At 38.9% G+C, this 20,454-nt stretch overlaps 1 protein-coding gene across 3 annotated transcripts in view; it reads right to left on the minus strand.

Moving 5' to 3' along the window:
• Positions 1 to 1,167: 1,167 nt before the first annotated feature.
• Positions 1,168 to 20,454, minus strand: part of chrna6 (cholinergic receptor, nicotinic, alpha 6) — a 31,700-nt gene continuing 12,413 nt past the window's right edge. For 2 of the 3 annotated variants that reach the window (XM_088073510.1, XM_042485043.2), the window contains exons 2-8: positions 19,386 to 19,525; positions 17,116 to 17,160; positions 14,682 to 14,791; positions 12,433 to 12,640; positions 10,471 to 11,082; positions 7,271 to 7,543; positions 1,168 to 4,413 (exon numbers count right to left, since the gene is read on the minus strand). In XM_088073510.1, coding sequence (XP_087929636.1) covers positions 4,288 to 4,413; positions 7,271 to 7,543; positions 10,471 to 11,082; positions 12,433 to 12,640; positions 14,682 to 14,791; positions 17,116 to 17,160; positions 19,386 to 19,525 — 1,514 coding nt within the window. In that variant the 3' untranslated portion in view covers positions 1,168 to 4,287. The remainder of the gene's footprint in view (positions 4,414 to 7,270; positions 7,544 to 10,470; positions 11,083 to 12,432; positions 12,641 to 14,681; positions 14,792 to 17,115; positions 17,161 to 19,385; positions 19,526 to 20,454) is intronic. The other variant, XM_088073517.1, reaches the window with a different exon arrangement.

The following is a 20,454-nucleotide window of genomic DNA, read 5'->3' on the forward strand; positions in this document are numbered from 1 at the left end:
TCTGTTACTAATAACAGTAAAATTATGTAAGTACTATGAGGAAAATTTAAAAGTAAAAGCACTTAATGCAGAAAAAGTTAAGCAAATTTAATAAATCAAAATAATGAAAGGATAAACATAACGTCATATTTGAGAAATTCAAATCATAAAATGTTTTTGCATGAAAAATGAGTAGAGATTAACAACAATTATATTTTAAGAAATCCTAATTGTTTCAGCTACACAAGCAAAACTTTTTAAAGTAACTGTCGTGAAGCAAAGAGCACAATAATTCCCTCTGAACTATGGAGTAGAAATTTAAAGTTGCATGAGATAAAAAAAAAAAAAAGACTCAACAGAAGCACAGTACTTGAGTAAATGTTCTAATTATATCTAACAATCAAAATCAGATCCCTGCAGCAAAATCTTATCAAACGGATATCTGTGACATACTGCTCATACATTTAGTGGTCCTTGATCAAAAGGTTGAGAGCTACTGGCTTAAAATACCATTGTATATTGTAGCTTTAAATTAATTTAAACTAAGGGGCTTATTTTTTTTTCTTTTTTTAAAGGATTGGCCTCAACCCCAAAGTACATAAAATGTGTGGATGTCCTCAGCTATGTGTTGTATTTTTTTATATAATATATGAGAGCTTGGGGATGTAACAGTGCACTGGGTGTAGCCCAAATATAATTATTCTGAAACAAAATCCAGGAATGCGACAGTAAATAAATCTAAATTATGCATATCCACAAATTACTGACTGATTGCAACCTGCAACAACTGACACTGCTACTGCAACTTGTAATTACACATGAAAACTACAGCTGAGCATTTGACCGTCTGATAAATAAATGTTATTATGTCGTTGTCATGCATAATGATACATTTTATCATAACACTGAAATTATTTTTGAAAAGCACCAACATGTCTGGATTTTAATTAGATGTTGCAACTGGAAGCTTAATTATACCTCTGGTGGCTTTTTGAGCATAATGACAACAAAAATATCCAAGCAATCCTCCTGTGTCATTGTGTTAGTGTGTGTTAGCGTGTTAGTGTGTGTTAGCGTGTGTGTGTGTGTGTGTGTGTGTGTGTGTGTGTGTGTGTGCATGGAAAATGTTTATGCATAATGTCTTTCACAATGAAGTTATTATTTTTCTGTGGCATATTTTAAAACCTTTACCAGCAAATGCTCTTCACGTTATTTGAACAAATATTGCATTTATTTTAAGTTCAAAGACAAAAGAAAGGCAAAGATTATTTGTACAAACATGTTTTCTCCCTTTCAGCATGAGTTGTGCATTTCTTCATTGAATAACAAAAAAGTATGGGGATAGATGAAATTTTAAAAATGAAGCAGTACCATTATAGTGCTTTAATCTGATGACAATATATTTGTGTTCAAAGCAATCAAAATTTTTGCCATGCATGTTTGCTGCGCTGCATGTTTGCTCTTAATAATAAACTTAATCAAAAGTGACAAGAAAAAAAAGATTAAATTAACAGCCATGGAATTGGATGATAGAATCCTCTCACGCATTAATAAATGCAATGCTATTTCAGGAGCAACTAATCAAGCAGCATTTAATCCAATATTTACCAGGCCAACCAATTACCTTGTGGAACATTAATCAGAGAGAACATTTATAAACACATGGTTTCTAATTAAAAAAAAACAAAAAAAAAAACAGCCTGCCCTTATTTATTTTAAAGAGCTGCCAAATGCGCCAGAAATCGTATCTCTAATTGTAAATGACACAAGAAAGCGGTGAGCGCTATGGGCTCTGACAGTAAACAGCTTGATGTATTAGACTGGGGAGCGGGTACGACAGTCATCAGTCAGCTCAATGGCGGCAGAGTTCACCAGCTGCTGCAGGGTGGAGTTCAGTGTGGTAGAGAGTTCGTATCACGTCTACTGGATGTGGAAAGTTCCCAGTTCGCTAACATCTGTCAGATGTTAATTTTCAGGTTCTAGTCCTAAAGGACTACGTGATGTGCAGTTTTGATCCAAGCCAAGATTGGATAATCCTCTGTAGAGCCATGCAGGAATCATCACTACGCACTCTAAGCTAAAATGCAGTTATTAAATATTTGGTAAAAATTAAGCTATCTATGGAAGCCCACTTCTGTTAGTGTGATGAAAAACAAGTGTCTATTTGTGCCAGGGTGAGAAGAGTAACACAGGAGCTATCCGCTATTTACACCCATTCCCACGACACTTTGTTATGAATCCCACTGCATGCTGTGATTGGCTAATCCTCCTCACATTGACGCGTCAAGGTCAGAAGCAGTTGGAGTTAGGGCAAAGAGGTCATGGTTAGGACTAGTGTAACACAATTTCAGAAATTCTTTGACTTTAAAGTGATAATTATGAGAAAAAGATCACAAATGTACTGCCAGAATGTCAGATGACTTGGTATAAAGAGTGACACTTTTACCCATTTTCCACCAAATATTGCACATTTTTTTAAACATGGGAAAACTCACTAAAAGTAGATGACAGACTCCTGGCCATTGCCAGTAGAGTAGAGCTGTACACGGCCCTGTGGCAGATGAGTATGTCTTTCTTGTTATTCTGTTGCGTCACGTTCAATGTCACCAACACGAGAAAGCACTATAGAGGCCAGTGAAAATGTTAGGGTGGTTACTTCTCTTTTATATCTCTTACTTGTTCAATTTCTCTTTCTACCTCAGTGCAGACTAATTTGGAATGATGTCTGAGCGCTGCTGGGTGGAGAATTATGGTATTTTGTGGTGTTGCATCATTGCATCTCGTCAGTAAAAGGGCTAAAATTAGCACATTCACCTGAGTGTTGTAATTCCATCACTGCCAATCGGACCCAGAGCCGATAAACACCCGTGACTACTGCTTAGTCGTTTGACCCGGGTGTGAAAGCTGATTCTAACCTTTTCCATTACACTGAAAAGCCAGATGTTAGTGGGTGTAAGCGGGCTTTTTTGTGCAGTGGTAAAGGGGCTTATGCGTATGGACTCATAATCAAAGAGATATGAAGGGAGTAAGATACAGTGAATGAATCAGTCAAGCAAAGGACTTTCGCACACTGGGGTTTGAGCTGTTTGAGTCAGCATTGGCTGTTTAAAGCTGCTGATTGCACACTGTGTCCATTAACTTAAGCAGAATAGTTGGCAAGACCCATTTATGTTAACGTCATAATTTGATGTTGCTAGGATGTGCAGCAATATATACACTAGGTGTGAACAGCATTATTGGCTGCGGACACCTGGGTGTAAATAACTCTAAAAGCAAGATCATGCAAGCCATAGTAATGAGAAACATTCGCAAAAAAATGAATTAGTATCTCAAAACAACAGAAACATTTTCAAAATAATGAGACAGTATCTAAAGGCAATAGGAAACTTTATCAATATATGAATCATTATTTCCAAGAAACTTTCTCATTATTTAAAGAAACTTACTCATTATTTTGAGAAAGTTCTTGTTATTTTGAGATACTAACTCATTATTTTGAGATACTAGGTCATTATTTTGAGAAAAGTAAGTCATTATTTCAGTAAAGTTTCTCACTATAATCACCTATGGGATGTGTCTTAATTTCTTTTTTATTTTTATCTTACTGACAAAAAGGGGCTCCCATTAAGACCTTCCTATTATACCATCAAAATAATTCCAGTAAAGGCAGCATGTAAACCACAAACAAACCACAGTAGCTGCTTTGTGTTGCTGGCCCGGCTGCAGTAACTGTTCATTATTCTCTTTGTATACAACACATTGCCACATCAACAAATGTTGCAAAACAGAGATACATTTAATTATTTTGAGCCATGAACTAAAAAGCATTCAAATAAAGTTTATTGTGTTTATTTTATATTGTTTTTATATCATTCTGATAATTTTATAGTATTTTTTTGTGCACTTAAACTGTTCAAAGGGTCAAGAAAGTTGAAAGAACAGGCTTTGTAGATACATAGCACGTTTTCCTGTTTCTGTGAAGTTTATCTCAGTGCAGAGTGCAGCTTTTTTAGCTATTTTGTAGGGTCTATGACAATGACTGTGAGATAAAATAAGCAGCCATAAAAGGCATAAAATTAAGGCATTATAATCTTTGAATCTGTTACTCACACAGCCAGTTTGATAACAGTTTCCTCAACTTCACTGTTTCTTTCTAACTGCTCTCTGCAAAAGGCAAGAAGCAAAACCTGCACACCAAATAGCGCTTTAGGACTTTAAACTCTGTCTTCTGATTGGTCAACTGAGAGTTAGTCACTTGTTCAGGATTGGTCGACACAGGGCGACAGTGAACCCTGTTAGGGTTAGCAGTTATGAGACGAAGCCACAAAGCGGCTGGAGGAAGAGGCCCACGGTTCCCAGGACGCACACCGTCACAAACACCCAAAGGAAGATTCTATCGATCACCATGGCGACGTACTTCCAGTCATCCTCCACCTGTGAGCGAGTGAGGGGACAATACAAGACGTGTGAGCAGACGGAGGAAAGTGACAGTGGTGACAGATGAGAGATGAAAAGTGAGGGTTGTTTTTTTATTCATAAAAAGCAGGCGAGGAGAGGTGCACAGTGAGGGTAAATAGGCGATTTCGGATCTCAGAGGGTGGGATGTTTGAGGGAGTCGATGGGGTGAGGCGAGGATTACACGGCAAAGATGAAAACAAGGAAAGAAAGAGGAAGAGAAAAAGTTGAACATTTCTTGTAAGCCAACAGAAAACTGATACATAATTTACACGGGAGGGGGGGATTTCTATGATAATCACATTCAAACCACAGCGTCAAAGCAGCGACAGGCGTTTAGACAAAGCTGATTGAGCCACGAGTTTTGCATATCAAAGGCTGCTTCTCTCCATTGGGAGATTTCACCCACTGTGCTCATAACAGAGAGAGGAGGGAGAGCTCTCGACTCAAGCCCAAAATTATTTGGTTCTAACTTACACTATTGTTAACTTATGGCGCAGGTTAGCATCTGCAACAACGCTGTGCAGAATCACAGCACAGCTCTCCCAGGCCGCGCTGCTTCGGGTGTTTTTGCATAAATACATTATGCATCGACACGCTCGCTGTGCGTTTGCTTTCTATGAGTGACTGTAGGTTTATATAGAGTTTAAAAACTCTGGAATATGATATTTCCTGTGTGACTTGATCCAGATTTTTTATCAAGTGCAGTATTTCCTAAAATGGTACAGCTTAAAACAGCTGAATTGTATTCACAGCAAGACTGAAAAATGAATATATTATTGTTGTTTGTGTTAAATTCAACACATATAGTAAAGAAGTTTTGTCCTCAGGGGACGATACAGTGACATGTTTCTTTAAAAGTAATGGTGATTAATTATAACTATATTATATATTTTGGCATTATAATATTTTTATAGATCAGCAATTATTTCTACCTTCCATTATGTCATTCTATTAAGTATTATAACATATATATATATATATATATATATACATATATATAGTCTGGCGGGAAAGGATACACACACACAGTAAGACATGTTGTAAATAAGCAAATACTAAAACCAAATTATCTAAACTACTTTAAAACTGGTGTCAAGTGCATAAAATTGTGTCTGTGACACAGTTAACTCTTTTTCTCTAATTCACTTTTTCCATATTAGACAGTAAAATAACTTGAGGAAATAGGAAGCAGCTGATTTTTTATATTTCACAGGAGGTCAAAGTGCATTTAAACTCATAGCTCCAGTCTACAGTTACGGAGGGTTCCTCTCCCTGAGTGGTCCTTCTGATCATGTTATTTTTTCAAATGTCACATCATGCCACCTGTCTTGTCATAAACCTCATTTAACCAATCTCCGATACTGAAAATGGCATTCTGATGTATTTAATTGAAGTCTAGATTTTTTTAAAAATTCTTCTTCATTAAACTCTTTCCATTTGTCTCCCTCCTCAGATGTGTTTTTACTTTATCTTAAGCTGATATTCACTTCATTATTCTTTTTATTTCGTGTTCACTAAAGCTAGCTGACACTTTAAAACTTTGTATTGCAGCATTGCCTAAATAATTATCCTTTGCTACTCTATATTTACTTAGGGAAAAGAATACTGTTTTTCTGCAGAAAAGTCTCTGTTCTTTCATTGATGAATGTTACGGATTTACTCAGTATCTGCTCATGTACTGTTTGTATGTTTAACTACGAAAAGCAACACAATTTGTATGTGACCCACAGAACTGGGAATGGTAATGCACTAACAGAAGCAAAGAAAGAAGTAGTATAAAGACTGAAAATCTGTGTAAGGAGACAGGCTGGATTGGTGGTGGATGGGTCAAACAACAAGGGACCTTTACCAAGAAAACCAATGTTTGGAATCATGTGACATCAAGTGAACTTTAAAGTATTTTAAGGTACAGCCAAACCTAAACAACTATCTAACCTGACCTACATAACTTAACATTTTGCGTTACTCAACATGATGCCTTTTTGTGAGGCACAATTCATTAGATATCACACAAACTACTGTATGAGGATGTGTTCATTTACTTTGCTCAGACAGTAAAAATCTGACAGTAAATGTCAGCAAAACAACAAAAAACAACACAAAAGAAAACCCTACAGGTGTATCTTGCTAGGGCTGGGTATTGTTAAAAAATTACGATACCAGCACCAATACCAGTACTCTTGAAGCGATACAAACACCATAGAGTACTTCATTCAGTTGACTGGAGTGGTGTGTTGTATAGTCATACTTTCAAAAGTTTTGGGTGGCATTTCGGCATGTTGTACTGATAGCTCCGTTAAATACACCGTGCTCGACTTCACCACACCATTGACAGTATTGTGTGTAGCTGCTGCTGCAGAAGTGTGAGCTCTGCGCTTAGTACATTTGTGAGAGTCCACCTGGCTACACACACAGTGACAGAGCTAACTGTTAGCATCACATAGCTAATGTTACCTAACAGTTATTATGGAAGCCGTTTTATTGTCGGCATGAGTTTATCAGGACCATTTAACGGCTCGTGCTGATTGAGCTGACTAACAGTTAACCAGTGAAAGAGCGGTTCTGGAGACGGGAGAAACATAAAGTTTGCTCATCAGCAATGAGTCAGCACAGTCCACGATGGGATCAGCATCGCAAAATCAATCACATGCAGGCATCATTTGGCTAGAGACAATTCAATACTACTTGAATTAATTCCTCACAGTTAAAAAGAACCAACACCCATCCTAATTTTTGCACGTTTCTGAGGATAGCTGAACAGAAGTGGAAAATCTTAAATCTTAATTCTATATATTCAGAGTGATCAAAAACAGAGGAAAGAAGAATGACTCACTTCTTTGGCCTTGTTGCGACTCCTCATGTTCTCAGCGATGTACTTGACGCTCTCGATGGCCTGCTTGATCTCAGGTGACACCACAGAAAAGGCCACCACCGTGTTGATGCTCTGTGGACTCAGCTGGCGGGATATCTTCCCCATATCTGGTGTTTCTGGGGTCTCCTTCCCGTGCTGGCAGGGGCAAGGGCATTTCTTCCCAGTGCAGCCCTCAACAGATGAAAGCTTACTGTCCCCAAACTCCAGACAGTTCAGAGAGCCTCCTCCAACCTGCTGGGGATCACAACCAGAGTTCAAAGTAAGTTTCACACTCTGCTTTAGCTCAAAGGCAACATTTTCGGGTGATAATTACACATTTAACATTGGGATCTCTGGGATAAATCTGGAACTGCACCGGTAACAAGGTCATATTGAGGTAAGAGTTGAATCTTTCCAGTGTTTTTGGGAGAAAATCCTTTAACAAGTACATCCTCTGAGCACTGCGTTTGAGAACTTTCTTAAAGTTCTTCACCAGCGGAGGAAAGTTTTTTAGTAGATTCACCTGGCAGTACTTTCAGGAAGTGAGTAGCTCAATCCCAAAAGGTTTTAGAAGAGCACTTGAAGTTGCAAGACTATTGTATGGTCTGATAAGCAAACTATGAAATGGAGAAAAACACTCAGTTTGTTGGCAGAGGTAATCTTAAGTTTGCTTCCCAAAAGGAGGAATACATTTTCTAAAGAAACCTGTTTTACTGCTGGAAACAGTTCAGTTACTTCCCCTGACTGCTCCGCCATGCTGTGTCTGCCTGAGATCTAGCACAATCGGTGACCGCTGTAATGTTCCCTGTCCCACAGCTGAAACACATTTGATTGAGTTTTAGATATAGAGTTGTCTTTCAGAGCTGCAGAAATAGCATCAGCTCAGTAGCTTGAAGAAAATGTTGGCATTGTATGTTTCTGCAAATCATGAATGTTACATTTGCAAATTTAGGTATCACATCATTGTTTTGAAAGTAATCTAATATAAAAGCTGAAGGAGAAGGGGATATTGTGGATGGTGTGTCACCTAGGTGACTGCCAAATTGGACACCATTGTTCAAGACCAATAAACAACAAAATTGCTCGTGTTTTAGTGAGTCTGTCTTGTATTTCCAGCAGCTATTTGGGTACCAAAATGTGGATGTACTGTTATTCCTTCAGCTTTTCAGCCCCAAAATGTGAATGTTTTTATGGGACATGTCTCTGTGTTTCGGATGGCTTTTTAAGCATGAGAAGCAGTTTTTTGGGGTTTTTTTTAACCAAGATATTGCTGCTTTTCCTATCTGGATAGTGGCAAGATAAATGGTTGTTTTTTACCAAGACATCTCTGCCATCCCGGCCAGGACAGTGCCCCCAAAAACTTGATATCTCAAACCAAAACATTATCTTTCCCTAACCATAACCGAGTGGTTTTTGTGCCCAAACTTAACACATTTGAACCGCTATTGAAAAAGAGTAAAGTTTTAACATATCAGCTCTCAAATAATGTGCAAATGTAATGTATCCATGTAACCATGTTTTCTGGTGACTGGGTTGTTGGTATACTAGTGTAATCCCACGTGCCCTCTCTTATCAACGATAGAAGCAAACAAGACTAGGATAGCTATAGAAGTAAACTGAATTTGAAAAGATAGATGTATAAATGAGTATGGATTCTTCATGGGCCGGTATAGTGGACATTCACACCCACTTCACACCATAATTAAGCAGCTGTGAGGAGGTGAGAAATGAGCCAGGGTTTGAATTTCTCTCTGTGCGTCTCTTTTTAAAATTTTCTAATACAACTTCTTCTGTGTTTTCACATGAACAACAGAGTGAAACACTATGATTGCCTCCATTAGAGCCTCTCTGAAAGTCCAGAATATCCAATAACACACAGTAAATGTAAGGTGTCTGAAGTGTGTTTGGTGTAGTAGTGCATCTACTCCTGGCCTCATATGGCCTTCACCAAATACTGTGGTCCAGTGCAGCCACGTCAAGATGACATAAGCCCCAAACTTGCTGTGCTTTATATAACAGGTCCACTTGGACTTTACACTTGGGTCAGAGCCTTGCTCAAGTGGAAAAGATGGCTGCGTTTCATTAGCGGTTCAACATGCCCCCTTTGACCTGCCCTCAGGGGGATCCCTGCCGCCATCATGAATGTTGTTTCATTTGTCTGAAAAACTGAAGTGAACTTGGTGAGATTGAGCCTCAGAGGGCCGAGGGAACGAGTCAACAACAATGGTCACTCCAGAGAGGTATATCACACATAATACATTGCAGATTTGTATTTGGAGCGAGAAAAAACATCAGGACTTTCCCCAGGAAACTGGTGTTTGGAAGCATGTAAAACTTTAAGTCTTTCAACGTTTTAAGGCATGTTATCGCCATGTTTCTTTTCTTAAACCTAACCAATCTTACTGTACTTGCCTAAACTTAACTTATGTAACTTTATTTGCGAAGCTTAACCTATGTGACTTTATGTCAAGCATGTAATGTTATTTGTGCGCTGCCAATTTGTTTAAAATCATAGTAATCGTTGCATTTATGTTGGATACATCCATGGTTAGGTGGCAGTAAAGCACATTATTTGCTTACCACCAAAGAAGAAGATGATCAAATTGGAAAATAAAACATTAAATACAATTTAAATAAATTCACCATCCTTTATGCTTTTCATTTTCACTTTTTCTAATAAATCTAACAGATTTAATTTATTAATACATAGTTTCTAAATAAAATGCCTTTGATAGGTTTATATTTACTGAAGAATGTCATACAACTAATTGCAATCAATATATACTTTGATTATTGTACTGTGCAGCTTGTGCAATTTCTTTTTTCCCATCATGATATGCAAAGGCATTAAAAAATGCTGTTTTGCAAGATATTACAAACCCAAGCAATGATAGTTATGATAATCATTATAATTTCTTAAACGGAAACTAGTTCAGCTAATTGCCAAGTGCCTGGCGATGTATTGAATTTCTCTGCAGATGATGCCTTCGCTTCATTGAAATGAGTCTGCAAATATTTCTGATGATATGTGAAAAGCAGTATCGCACTAAGCTACAACTGGTGTTTGATCACCCACTGCGATGTTTGCTGACACCTGAAACTAAGGGAGAAGGGTAAGTGAACAAGGGAAAGTGGGACCGCTAAAGAAACGCAGCTGATGTTTTGGGATTGGGACGCCTTACCTGCATCAAGCTATTCTTCCTTTTCTTTCCTCCTTTCCCTCCTCCGCCTCCTCCTCCCCCTCCAGCTCCTCCTGCCTCCCCACTGCTGTCCAACCCCCCAGCCTTGGTGTCTTCATCAATCGGTCTCCGCATCAGCATAATCCTCGGCAGCACTTTAAGAAACACAGAGCGCACCCAACTCGGCATAGTGTGGGTCATTGGCGTGCGGTAGTGTACGTTGAGCACGAACACGGTGATGACGATGCTGAGCGTGACAAATATCATTGTGAAGAGCAGGTACTCTCCAATGAGCGGGATGACCAGCGACGTGGAGGGGATGGTCTCCGTGATAACGAGCAGGAACACAGTGAGGGAGAGCAGGACGGAGATACAGAGCGTGACCTTCTCTCCACAGTCGGACGGGAGATAGAAAACCAGCACTGTGAGGAAAGAGATGAGGAGGCAGGGGATGATGAGGTTGATGGTGTAGAAGAGTGGCAGCCGCCGGATGTAGAAGGAGTAAGTGATGTCTGGGTAGATCTCCTCGCAGCAGTTGTACTTGATGTCATGTTTGTAGCCTGGGGCGTCGATGATTTCCCACTCGCCGCTTTCCCAGAAGTCTTTCAGGTTCACCTAGAAGATGGATACAGGTCTTAAAATCAAATCCTGCAATGATTTAATGAAGTTCAGTGTCACTTTGTCATTCTTCAAAGACTCTGGTCAGACATTTCAATACATAATACATTATAAGGCTTATGGTTTCGGTTTAAATAGTTTTTTTCCAGAAGCAGATGGATTTGTTGAATGTGAAAAACAACTTCAAAAAGATCGTTTACCAGAGTTTTCTGTCTACATTCACTCAAAAAACTGCATATTCTTGTAAGACTCTGATCACTGTACTTTACAGTAAATAAGGTTGTCTTGTGATGTTTACAGCACTCACAGAAAATCTTACAGTAAGAGAAAGCTAAGAGAAAAATAAGAAGAAAATGCAAGTGCAGCCACTAATTATCCACCAGAGTCCCTTTAAGTTTGCAAAAAACAAATATGTTAAACCATAAAATGTTCCAAAAATGTTACTCTTAAAATATAATTTCCAACATTTAATTCTTATTATATCCAAAACACACACTGATGTTTTAAGGGGTACTTTTTGTTTTTTGATGTTTTCTTGAGCAAACAAGAAAACTCAACTCGGTGACATCTTTCATTAGACCCTTCCTGCTATCGAAATACCCACAACTTTCAAACTCCACGCCCCAAGTTTATGACCAGCCCATTCTTATTTCCAGGTCATCAATGTCAGTTTTGGCCACACACATGCAGTATGTGCACGCAGCCCCGCGCTCGGCTGTTTTTTCGGATATGCTTCCGGGGCGTTTTTGGAGCGGTCGCGCCTGCCGCGATGAGTCTCGCTGTGATTAGCCCCTTAAGTGTCTTTTTGAGATGTACTGAACTTTTTACTGACTCCAGTATAAACCCAACAGTGCAAATACTTGATGCTGAGAGCAACTGACGTAGTATAAAGAGCGAGAAAGTCTGCATAGCGTGGATGTGTCAAACAAAATGAGACTTGAACCTACAAGACTCCAGTTCATGCCTTGTGTGGAGCCCGAAGTCAATGTTGTTTGAACGTAAAGTGACATAACGATATGTATTTTACGTAGTCGTTGCACACCAATGCCCCTTGTAAGACATTTTTCGGTTATGTTACATTACATAACATGACAAACAAGCAAACTAATTTAAAGTCAAATTACTTTATTTTTTCCAAACCTAACCAGGTAGCTTTGTTGCCTGACAGCTACCATTTGATGACATAAACCATGTGTTAAACTGGACTTTTTGGTAAGTCAGTGGAGTGTGCCTTTAACAAAAACCAAAAATAATGACGCGTACAGTAAATACACGCAGTATCTAAATGGATGAGTGTTAGCCGAGTTTTCCTTGTAGGCAAACTTGGACACAGTCACAAACACTGACCTTCGATCCTATAAGTACCAGGTCAATCTTGGCTTTGTCGTACGTCCAGGAGCCGAACTTCATGGAGCAGTTCTGATAGTCGAAGGGGAAGTAGGTGATGTCCATGGGGCAGGAGGACTTGAAAATGGCTGGAGGAACCCAGGTGATGGTGCCATCAAACTTCAGCAGAGCCTTGGTCTTATCCTCCACCAGGAAATCACCTACAGCACTGTTTATGACGTGTGTGTGTGTGTGTGTGTGTGTGTGTGTGTGTGTGTAATCAAGCAGTGTAGTCCCATGGCAGAGAAGGAGATATGACACAAGCATATGTGGGTTTTGAAAAGGACACAAAGGTTAGAGGGGGGCAGAGACATCAAACAATGAGAGGAAAGGCGAGGAGAAAATGACAGCGAGGAACAAAAGAGAGGGGAGAAGATAAAAAGAGGAGGTTATGGAGGTAAGAAAGAGAGGATCAGGATTGAAGACAGAGAACAATGAAAATGCATTAGGCATTATTGTGAAATATAAAAATGTCTCTGATTAACACTACGAGTCCCTATTGTGAGTATAAAGAAGGAATTAGGCCACAATTAAGTGAACAGAAATTGAAAGACTAGAGCACAAACTAACCCTGAACAATAGACTAAGACATCAGCATATTTCGGTGTAATTACGGTACAGTCTGTTGCACAGCCCAGCAGCTAGAGATATAACAGACATTTGTTTTTCAAGCTACTTGGCATTAATGTAATACTTTAATTATGTTAATAACAGAGGTTCTAATGCAGAAAGGACAAAGTAGTGTGTTTCTTTTGGTTTTTTGTCATTGCCCTCCAAATATGCCAATGTGACCATTAAAAAACTGCCATGAGCAGTTTCTGAACTGTCATCTCTCTGGATAAACCTGGGTTTCGTTTGGAAAATAAGAAAAATGTGTTTAATTAAAAGCAGCTATTGTTTTTGTTTTGTTTTTTTCATTTGGTCACTTGGGGGCAGCAGAAGCTGTAAACACAACACCATCAGGTTTTCAGCTTTTTTTTTCTTCAGTTTTTATGGCGAACATGATCGCAAACTGGGCCAACACATCTGCAGACAACACATTCTCACTCCCAAATTGTCAAACAGCAATGCTTGGTAAGTTGCCCTACACATCAAACTCTGACAGTCCAGGTACATCTGCAGTGTCAGTTTTGGACATTCAGGGACGGCAATTAAATGTATGCTCGTGACATGCATTGTGTCCTTTCAAAATAAACAATGATTTCCTAAGGAAATGTAGACTCTCTGCTTGTTAAATGCATAGTTTCTTTTTAAAATAAACTTAGAAACTTGTATTAAAAAAAACATTTTTTAGGTTTACTTCCTTAGATTTAGTCCACAAAATACGTGATTAGGTTTAGAAAAAAACATCATGGCTTGCATCAAAATAAGTGTGTTTGTTGCTAACATAATGCAACTTCTTGTGACATATGTCACTAGTGCAGTGTGCGTTACATACTAGCACAACTGTTATTAAAATACCCCAGTTGACCTTTGGAGTCTCACGGGACACAAACAGCAGTTTCCCTAGTGAACATCTGAGGTTTGTTTCTCCCATCATCCTCTCCTTCCGCCTGCCCTTATGCCAATTATTTTGCTCTTTATAACAAGGCAGTTTTTCAGAGTGTAAAAAGTGGAGTCTGGTGCGTCGAATACCGCTGCTAAAGGGTGTCTCAGTGCGCTGACATCGAGGGCGACTGACCGAGCTTAGATACAAAATGAGTTAGGAGTTATACTGGGTTGGCAGACACAGAGCAGCATCAGCTCGAGTTTAATAAATGTAATCTTATAAATGTTAGTCCAATGTTCACTTTTATTTGCAGCTCTTTAGCTTCAAAATGCTTCATTGTGTTCTTTAGCTAGTCGCTTACTTTGTCTTTCTGCTGTTTGGTGCCGGGCAGGCAGTGCACAATGGATTTATCAGAGCTTTTCTTGCTGAAATCAGTTTCCTGCTTTTGTTGGAAACAAGAACCAAAGCAGTAATGTTGTGGGCTTAAAAACTGTGATGTCAAAGGCAGACACTTCAACACAGAACAATCCACCTTGACCTTAAGGGGATATGAAGCATAATGCTACTTCCACTTAAGCTCCCAGATCATTTGTCAGGGAAACATGAATGAAGATTGTTTTTAGTTTTTAACAAACAACCAGTGCTGTTGTTTTTCTGATGTCTGAATAATTGATAATTGCAGTAAGAGTTAAAACAATAGTGATGAATGTGTCAGTCTCACTTGTTGTAGAGCACGATGTCGGGTCTCCAGATCTTGTTCGATGGGACTCTAATGAACTCAATCCCGTCAAACTCTGCCGGCTTCCACCGCAGCTTGTAGTCGTTCCAAATCTGAGAGACAAGAAGAGAAAAACATTGAGAGCATATTGTGGAGTCAACCATCTGTTTTGTGTTTTGCATTGTACACTGCAGACAGTATTAGTCAGCAGAGACGATCCCCTTCATGGGAATATTTTGAAATACATATTTATACTGCAGGCAGAACTTCCTTTGATGTTTTACAGTGGAGCCAAATAAGGATAAGGTAGCAAAAAGAATCTGATGTTTATAGACAGGAACACGAGTTTCACAGAGCTCCCGAGTGCGTTCATTGCTTTCATGGAAAATCCAGCAAAAATGTATTTTTTTGATGCACTTCCTCCTGGTAATTGAGCCACAAAGCACATGATAAGACATCTAACATCAGTCGGATCTGAATACAGAGCAGCTCAGAGAGAAGGGGAGTTTCTGAGTAAATAGCTCACTGACAGACCCTGACTGTGCCATCACTCCCTATTCTGTCAACAAACCTGAGGGTAACATTTCATGAGCCGTAGATCCATTAGTCTTGGCTATTTGCATGTCATTCAAGATGAATTCATTCATTAGCAAGGCGGATTAATATCCAGTTATGACCTGGGAGCTGTTTAATTAACCACTTCATGCTACACTGGCTTTTTCATTATTCTACAATATGATTGGCTGGAGATGTAATTTCTCATAGGTCGAGGTATATGGTATACAGTTTATAAAATATAGATGAATCTACTCATGTAATTATTATTCTTATTCCTTTCTATTTGGTTAACCCTTAAAAAACCTGAGCACATGGGCTCGGTTAATTTCAAAACATGAGAAAAAGGTTTTAAAATGATTTTAAAAAATATTAATTACCGTATTTCTATAACATAATTTTAAATATGCAGTTTTGATCATAAAAATATAGTTTTTCCCCTAGCCTTTAAAAGATAATTTTCTAAATTTACCAATTTCATGACAATTTCTGGAGTGTTGCGTTATTTCATTGACTGCTTATTTGTTTTATTAGATTTTTTTTTTTTAATTTTATTTATTTAATTTTTACATTTCACCAATACTTGTAATTTAATTTTCTTTTTACTTAATTAACTGATTAATTAATTTATGTAAATGTATTTTTTATTAATACAGTTATGACCCATATAATCTAAGATTTTAAATAGATAGAGGATACGGATTTGATGTTTTTCCTTATGGTTAGAGGAAGGAGGCGGAGAAATGATTCTTACATTTTGCTACTTCAGTGTTGTGAGTACAAAGATCAGCTGTAAGTATTCAGTACTGTTTAAAATGTGACCCTTTCTTAAAAGTAGTGAATTGAGCTTGGCTTTAAGGAGCATAAAGTGCAACACATTTCGAAACATGGTCTGCTGTTGCAGAAGGAATCCCCTGCAGTGTTACTGCAGAACAGATGCAATAAATTCATCGAGGGGGGCTTTCTAAAACGGCTAACACTGTAAATCCATTGGCTGCGGTTCAAAGTCTTTATCAGGGACTGTGGCGTTGACACAGCTTCTCATTAGTGATGCCTTGTTATAAATAAACAGCTCAGCCATTACAGACAACAAATACGACCAGCCTTTACAGGCATTTCAATTCATTTTCATTTGAGAGCTCAGCGATCACAGCGTCATCTTATCCACAACCGAATCACATCAGCATCCAGCAGCTGTTTGGCCGCAGTTAGTCACTGATTTAAAAGCACAATGTATGTAATGCTTATTTTAGATTGAAGCCTAAATTATGTTTGTGTTTTTTTAAAGAAATACAGATTTAATACAGAAAAATAATAAGAAAAAAAATAGGCGGTATCAGGAAGGTATCGGTTTAAAAGACAGAGACAAAATGTGTTATTTAGGAGAATACCCGGCTGTGGGAGGCCAGGAGTTCAGGGTCTGTGGCTATAGATCTGCTGAGAGACGGAGCGTGACTAACCATACTGCTAACATTGATCACCAGCTGATTGCATTCAAGTGTCTATCTGAGATATCTTTGTTTTCTTGTTTTCGCGTTTGCGCCTCACATCTCCTTTATTTTTCACTGTGTTTAACATTTCAGTGATGTATGACATTCATTCTCTCCCACACACCCACACCCACACCCACACCCACACACACACACACACACACACACAGGGAGAGAGAGCGACAGCGTGTGGCATCCCATATTGATGTCTGCTCAGTATGTATTGGTATGTGCAAACATATATGACCTCCTCAGGCTTCACTTACCTCTGTCTCTGTGGACCTCAAGACAGGGTTAAAGGTCAATGAAATAGTTAATAAACGCTGAGTGTGATGGCTATGTGTGAGTGTTAGGTTGTTTTTCAGCGTGCATGTGCGTGTGTGTGCACTTACATGTCTGAGCCATAAATTTGTTTCCATGATCTGATTCACTTCATCCTGCAGAGACAAGAAGGAAGAGACATTGTTAGCCAGCAGAAATTTGTGCATTTGAGAATGTTTTTGATACAGCAGCTGATACAAGGACAAGTAAAGTGCATGCCATATGGGGTTTAAAGGGACAGTTCACCCAAAAAACAAAAAAAAAAATCTTGATATAATCCACAGACCTTGTTGTGAGCAGTCTCATGTAGGTTGTTTTTTCTTTTGCCAAAATACACCTGCCGACCATACCACCACGCAGAAGGAAGTGTGTCTACTCGTGGATGAGAGGCTCGTTTTTGTAACAGTTTGAAATGTAAACATTACTGGTGGCCTCTTTATGCTAGTTGCGCTAGCAGTATTGGCGCACAGTGATTCAGTAGGGGGGTTTAGTTCAGCAGAAAAAAACACAAGGTCATAACAAGGTCTGTGGATTATCTTGAGTAACCATTACATGATTTCTGGAAAAAGACATTGCTGTTGAGTTTTAAAATATAGAGAGACAGCAGACATCTATATGGCTAATATCTCCAACACTTAGCAACTCTCACAAAAAACAATATAGATTGATAAACAGCACTACAGAAAAATATGCATTTTTTTTTTTTATTTGAAGGTGAAATGTCCCTTTAAAAGAGGACAAAAGAAACACACCAGGAATACAAATTAAACATTTTCAAAAAGAAATTCCTCCTTTGACCTTTGCCCTCCATAGTGGGGCTTGACTGACTGAAAAGGTTGACCATGAGTGAGTTAATAATAGATGGCGAGGTTACAGATGTCACTTCCTCTCCACCTCTCTCCGTGACCCTCATTCAGTTTGATTTGAAGTCCTGTGACTCACAGAATTCAACAGAAACCACATACAGAAATGCATGGGCCACATACATGTACGCTGAATAGAAGTAGACGTGTGAAAATATGTGCAGACACACTGTGGCACACTCACTCAGCGCTCCCAAGAACACACATCCAAACACTCACCTTTAGATTAATCTCACCTTGCCGAGCAAGCAGATATAGCTACGTATCAGTCCGGTCTGAAAAAGGCTCCTGCAGGCAATTTTCACTTAATCTGAGGATTTCCATTCTGAGCCGAAAACCTCTTTTCACCCGGGGATGTGCTGCAATCCCCCAAACCATCCCCCACCCGCATTAAACTTAACATTGCCGAAGCAAAACAGCAGTGTCTAACAACACTGTGTGACATTTTCGGAATCCGTGAAATTGAACAGACTAAATAAAGACTGCATTCACTTTCTGCTTTCACTTCTCTCGTTCCGCAGCTTATCTTTTGCCTTTCTGTATCAAAGGTGGGAAATATGATCAAGATGCTCGTTGGAAGACGTCTCGCAGCTCACACAGACACTTACATACTGTTGAGATGATGCTATTAGTGAAAGATGATTTTGGTTACATTCACCTGAGACACACAGGGAGGACATGAATGTGCAAAGGTGCTTAAAACACCTTTGATATCATGTTGGACTGAGTCCTTGATGTGAATACTCTCAGCCCAGTCGCCACAAGAAAATGTTGGCATTGTACTTTTCTGAAAACCATGAATATGTTACATTTGTTTTTCCAGTGCCATGTCAAGCGCTTGTTTCCTGCTCAAATAGTGGCGTGAAAAGTGGTTGTTTTTTTCACAGAGACATCACTGTGATCCTGATCGGATAATGTCACAAAAGGGGTTGTTTTTTTATCATGACTTTGCTGCATTTCTTTCTGGGATACAGCTGTGAAAAGTGGGTGTTTTTTATCGAGACATCGCTGCATGTCCTGCCAGGATAACACCATGAAAAGCAGTTGTTTTTTTTTAACCAGACATGGCCACATTTCCAGCTTGGCTAGTGCAGGAAGGTGGTTGTTTTTTACGGAGACATCACAGCATTTTCTGCCAGGATAGTTCGACGAAAAGCAGTTTTTGCTTAGTAGGGACAGTGGCACGTACAGCTTTTTTGGGTTTTTTTTTGGGGTATTTGTTTGTTTGCTTCACTAAGACATGGTTGCATTTCCTGTCAAAACAATGCCATGAAAAGTGGAGAACTAAGTTTTTCTTTTTTTGTTTCTATTTTGTGCCTAAACCCAACCACACATTAACCACAGCATTGTTGAAACATAAAATTTTAATGTATTCTGTAAAAAATAATGTGCAAATGTAACATATCTGTGGTTTGCAGGTATTTTTTTCTGGAAACTAAGCTGCTACTGCTGTGTGTGTGTTTGGGTGTATAGCTTACAACTTTGACCAGCTGCGAGATGGAGACCTCAAACTCCACAGTGACGGGATCAGAGACATTCTCCACCGGTCTGATGAACTGGTTATATCTTCTGAACAGTTTCCTGAAGAGCCGGTCCTCTGCCTTGGATGAATAGCAGTCTGGACAGACAGAAAGGGAGCAGAGACAAAAAGGAGAGACAGAAAGAAAGAGAGATCATTGACTGGATGAGTGAATGTGAATAAAAAAAAGAGGAAGAGACTGAAAGAAAAAGAAGAGGGAAAGAAATGCAACAGATCCCGTGGAAATCGAATTGTCTGGAAAAAGTCATAGATTTCTGAAAGCCTAGAACTGTGAGAAAAATAGACATCATCCGTTTCCAGTTTTACCGCAGCGTCACATCAATAAGTCTTTTGAGTTTGTGGATTAATGTTTCATGATATTTGATGAATCGTCTATAAAGAAGTCCCTCAGGATTATAGCTCGTCTGCTCAGATCATCAGAGTTAAAAGTCTACTTTCAACGAGTCTGTGACATGAGTTAACTTTTAGCGTGTTTCTTTGTGTGATCGGGCTGCTTTAAACAGAGTCGGAGAACTAACAACTGTTCAGGGAGCACAAAGCAGCCATGTCCACTCTAAATGATAAATAATCTGTTATTCTGTAGGATAATTGGTTCACTGCACTTCAGTCTGAACAGAACTTGGCATTACTGCAAACAGCTGGAACTGACCTGGATTCATAAATTAATTGACCACAGCTGAAATTCATGTAGGAGTTCCAGTTTGAATGCCCCAAGAGTATTGCTGTCTGCTTTTTTAGGTAGCGTTATGGGCAGGTGGTATATTACCATATCCAAGATATCCTAGAATAGAATTTATTCAAGCTCAAATAAAAAAATCTAAATGGAGATAAATCACAGTGACAAGCATGTCCTCTTTTCTAGGTAGGTGTTGGCAGCTGAGGGGATTCATCCTGTATGAGTGCATGATTTATTATAATTTACCTAAATATAGGTATGCGTTTGGTTGGACTGCAGCTTAAATGCTGTATACATAACCAAAATAAGTAGGGCCTTATTTACTAATTAT

This window comes from Plectropomus leopardus, chromosome 3 (assembly GCF_026936395.1).
Source record: "Plectropomus leopardus strain MGB_pleo_1.0 chromosome 3, ASM2693639v1, whole genome shotgun sequence".
Taxonomy (NCBI): Eukaryota; Metazoa; Chordata; class Actinopteri; order Perciformes; family Serranidae; genus Plectropomus; species Plectropomus leopardus.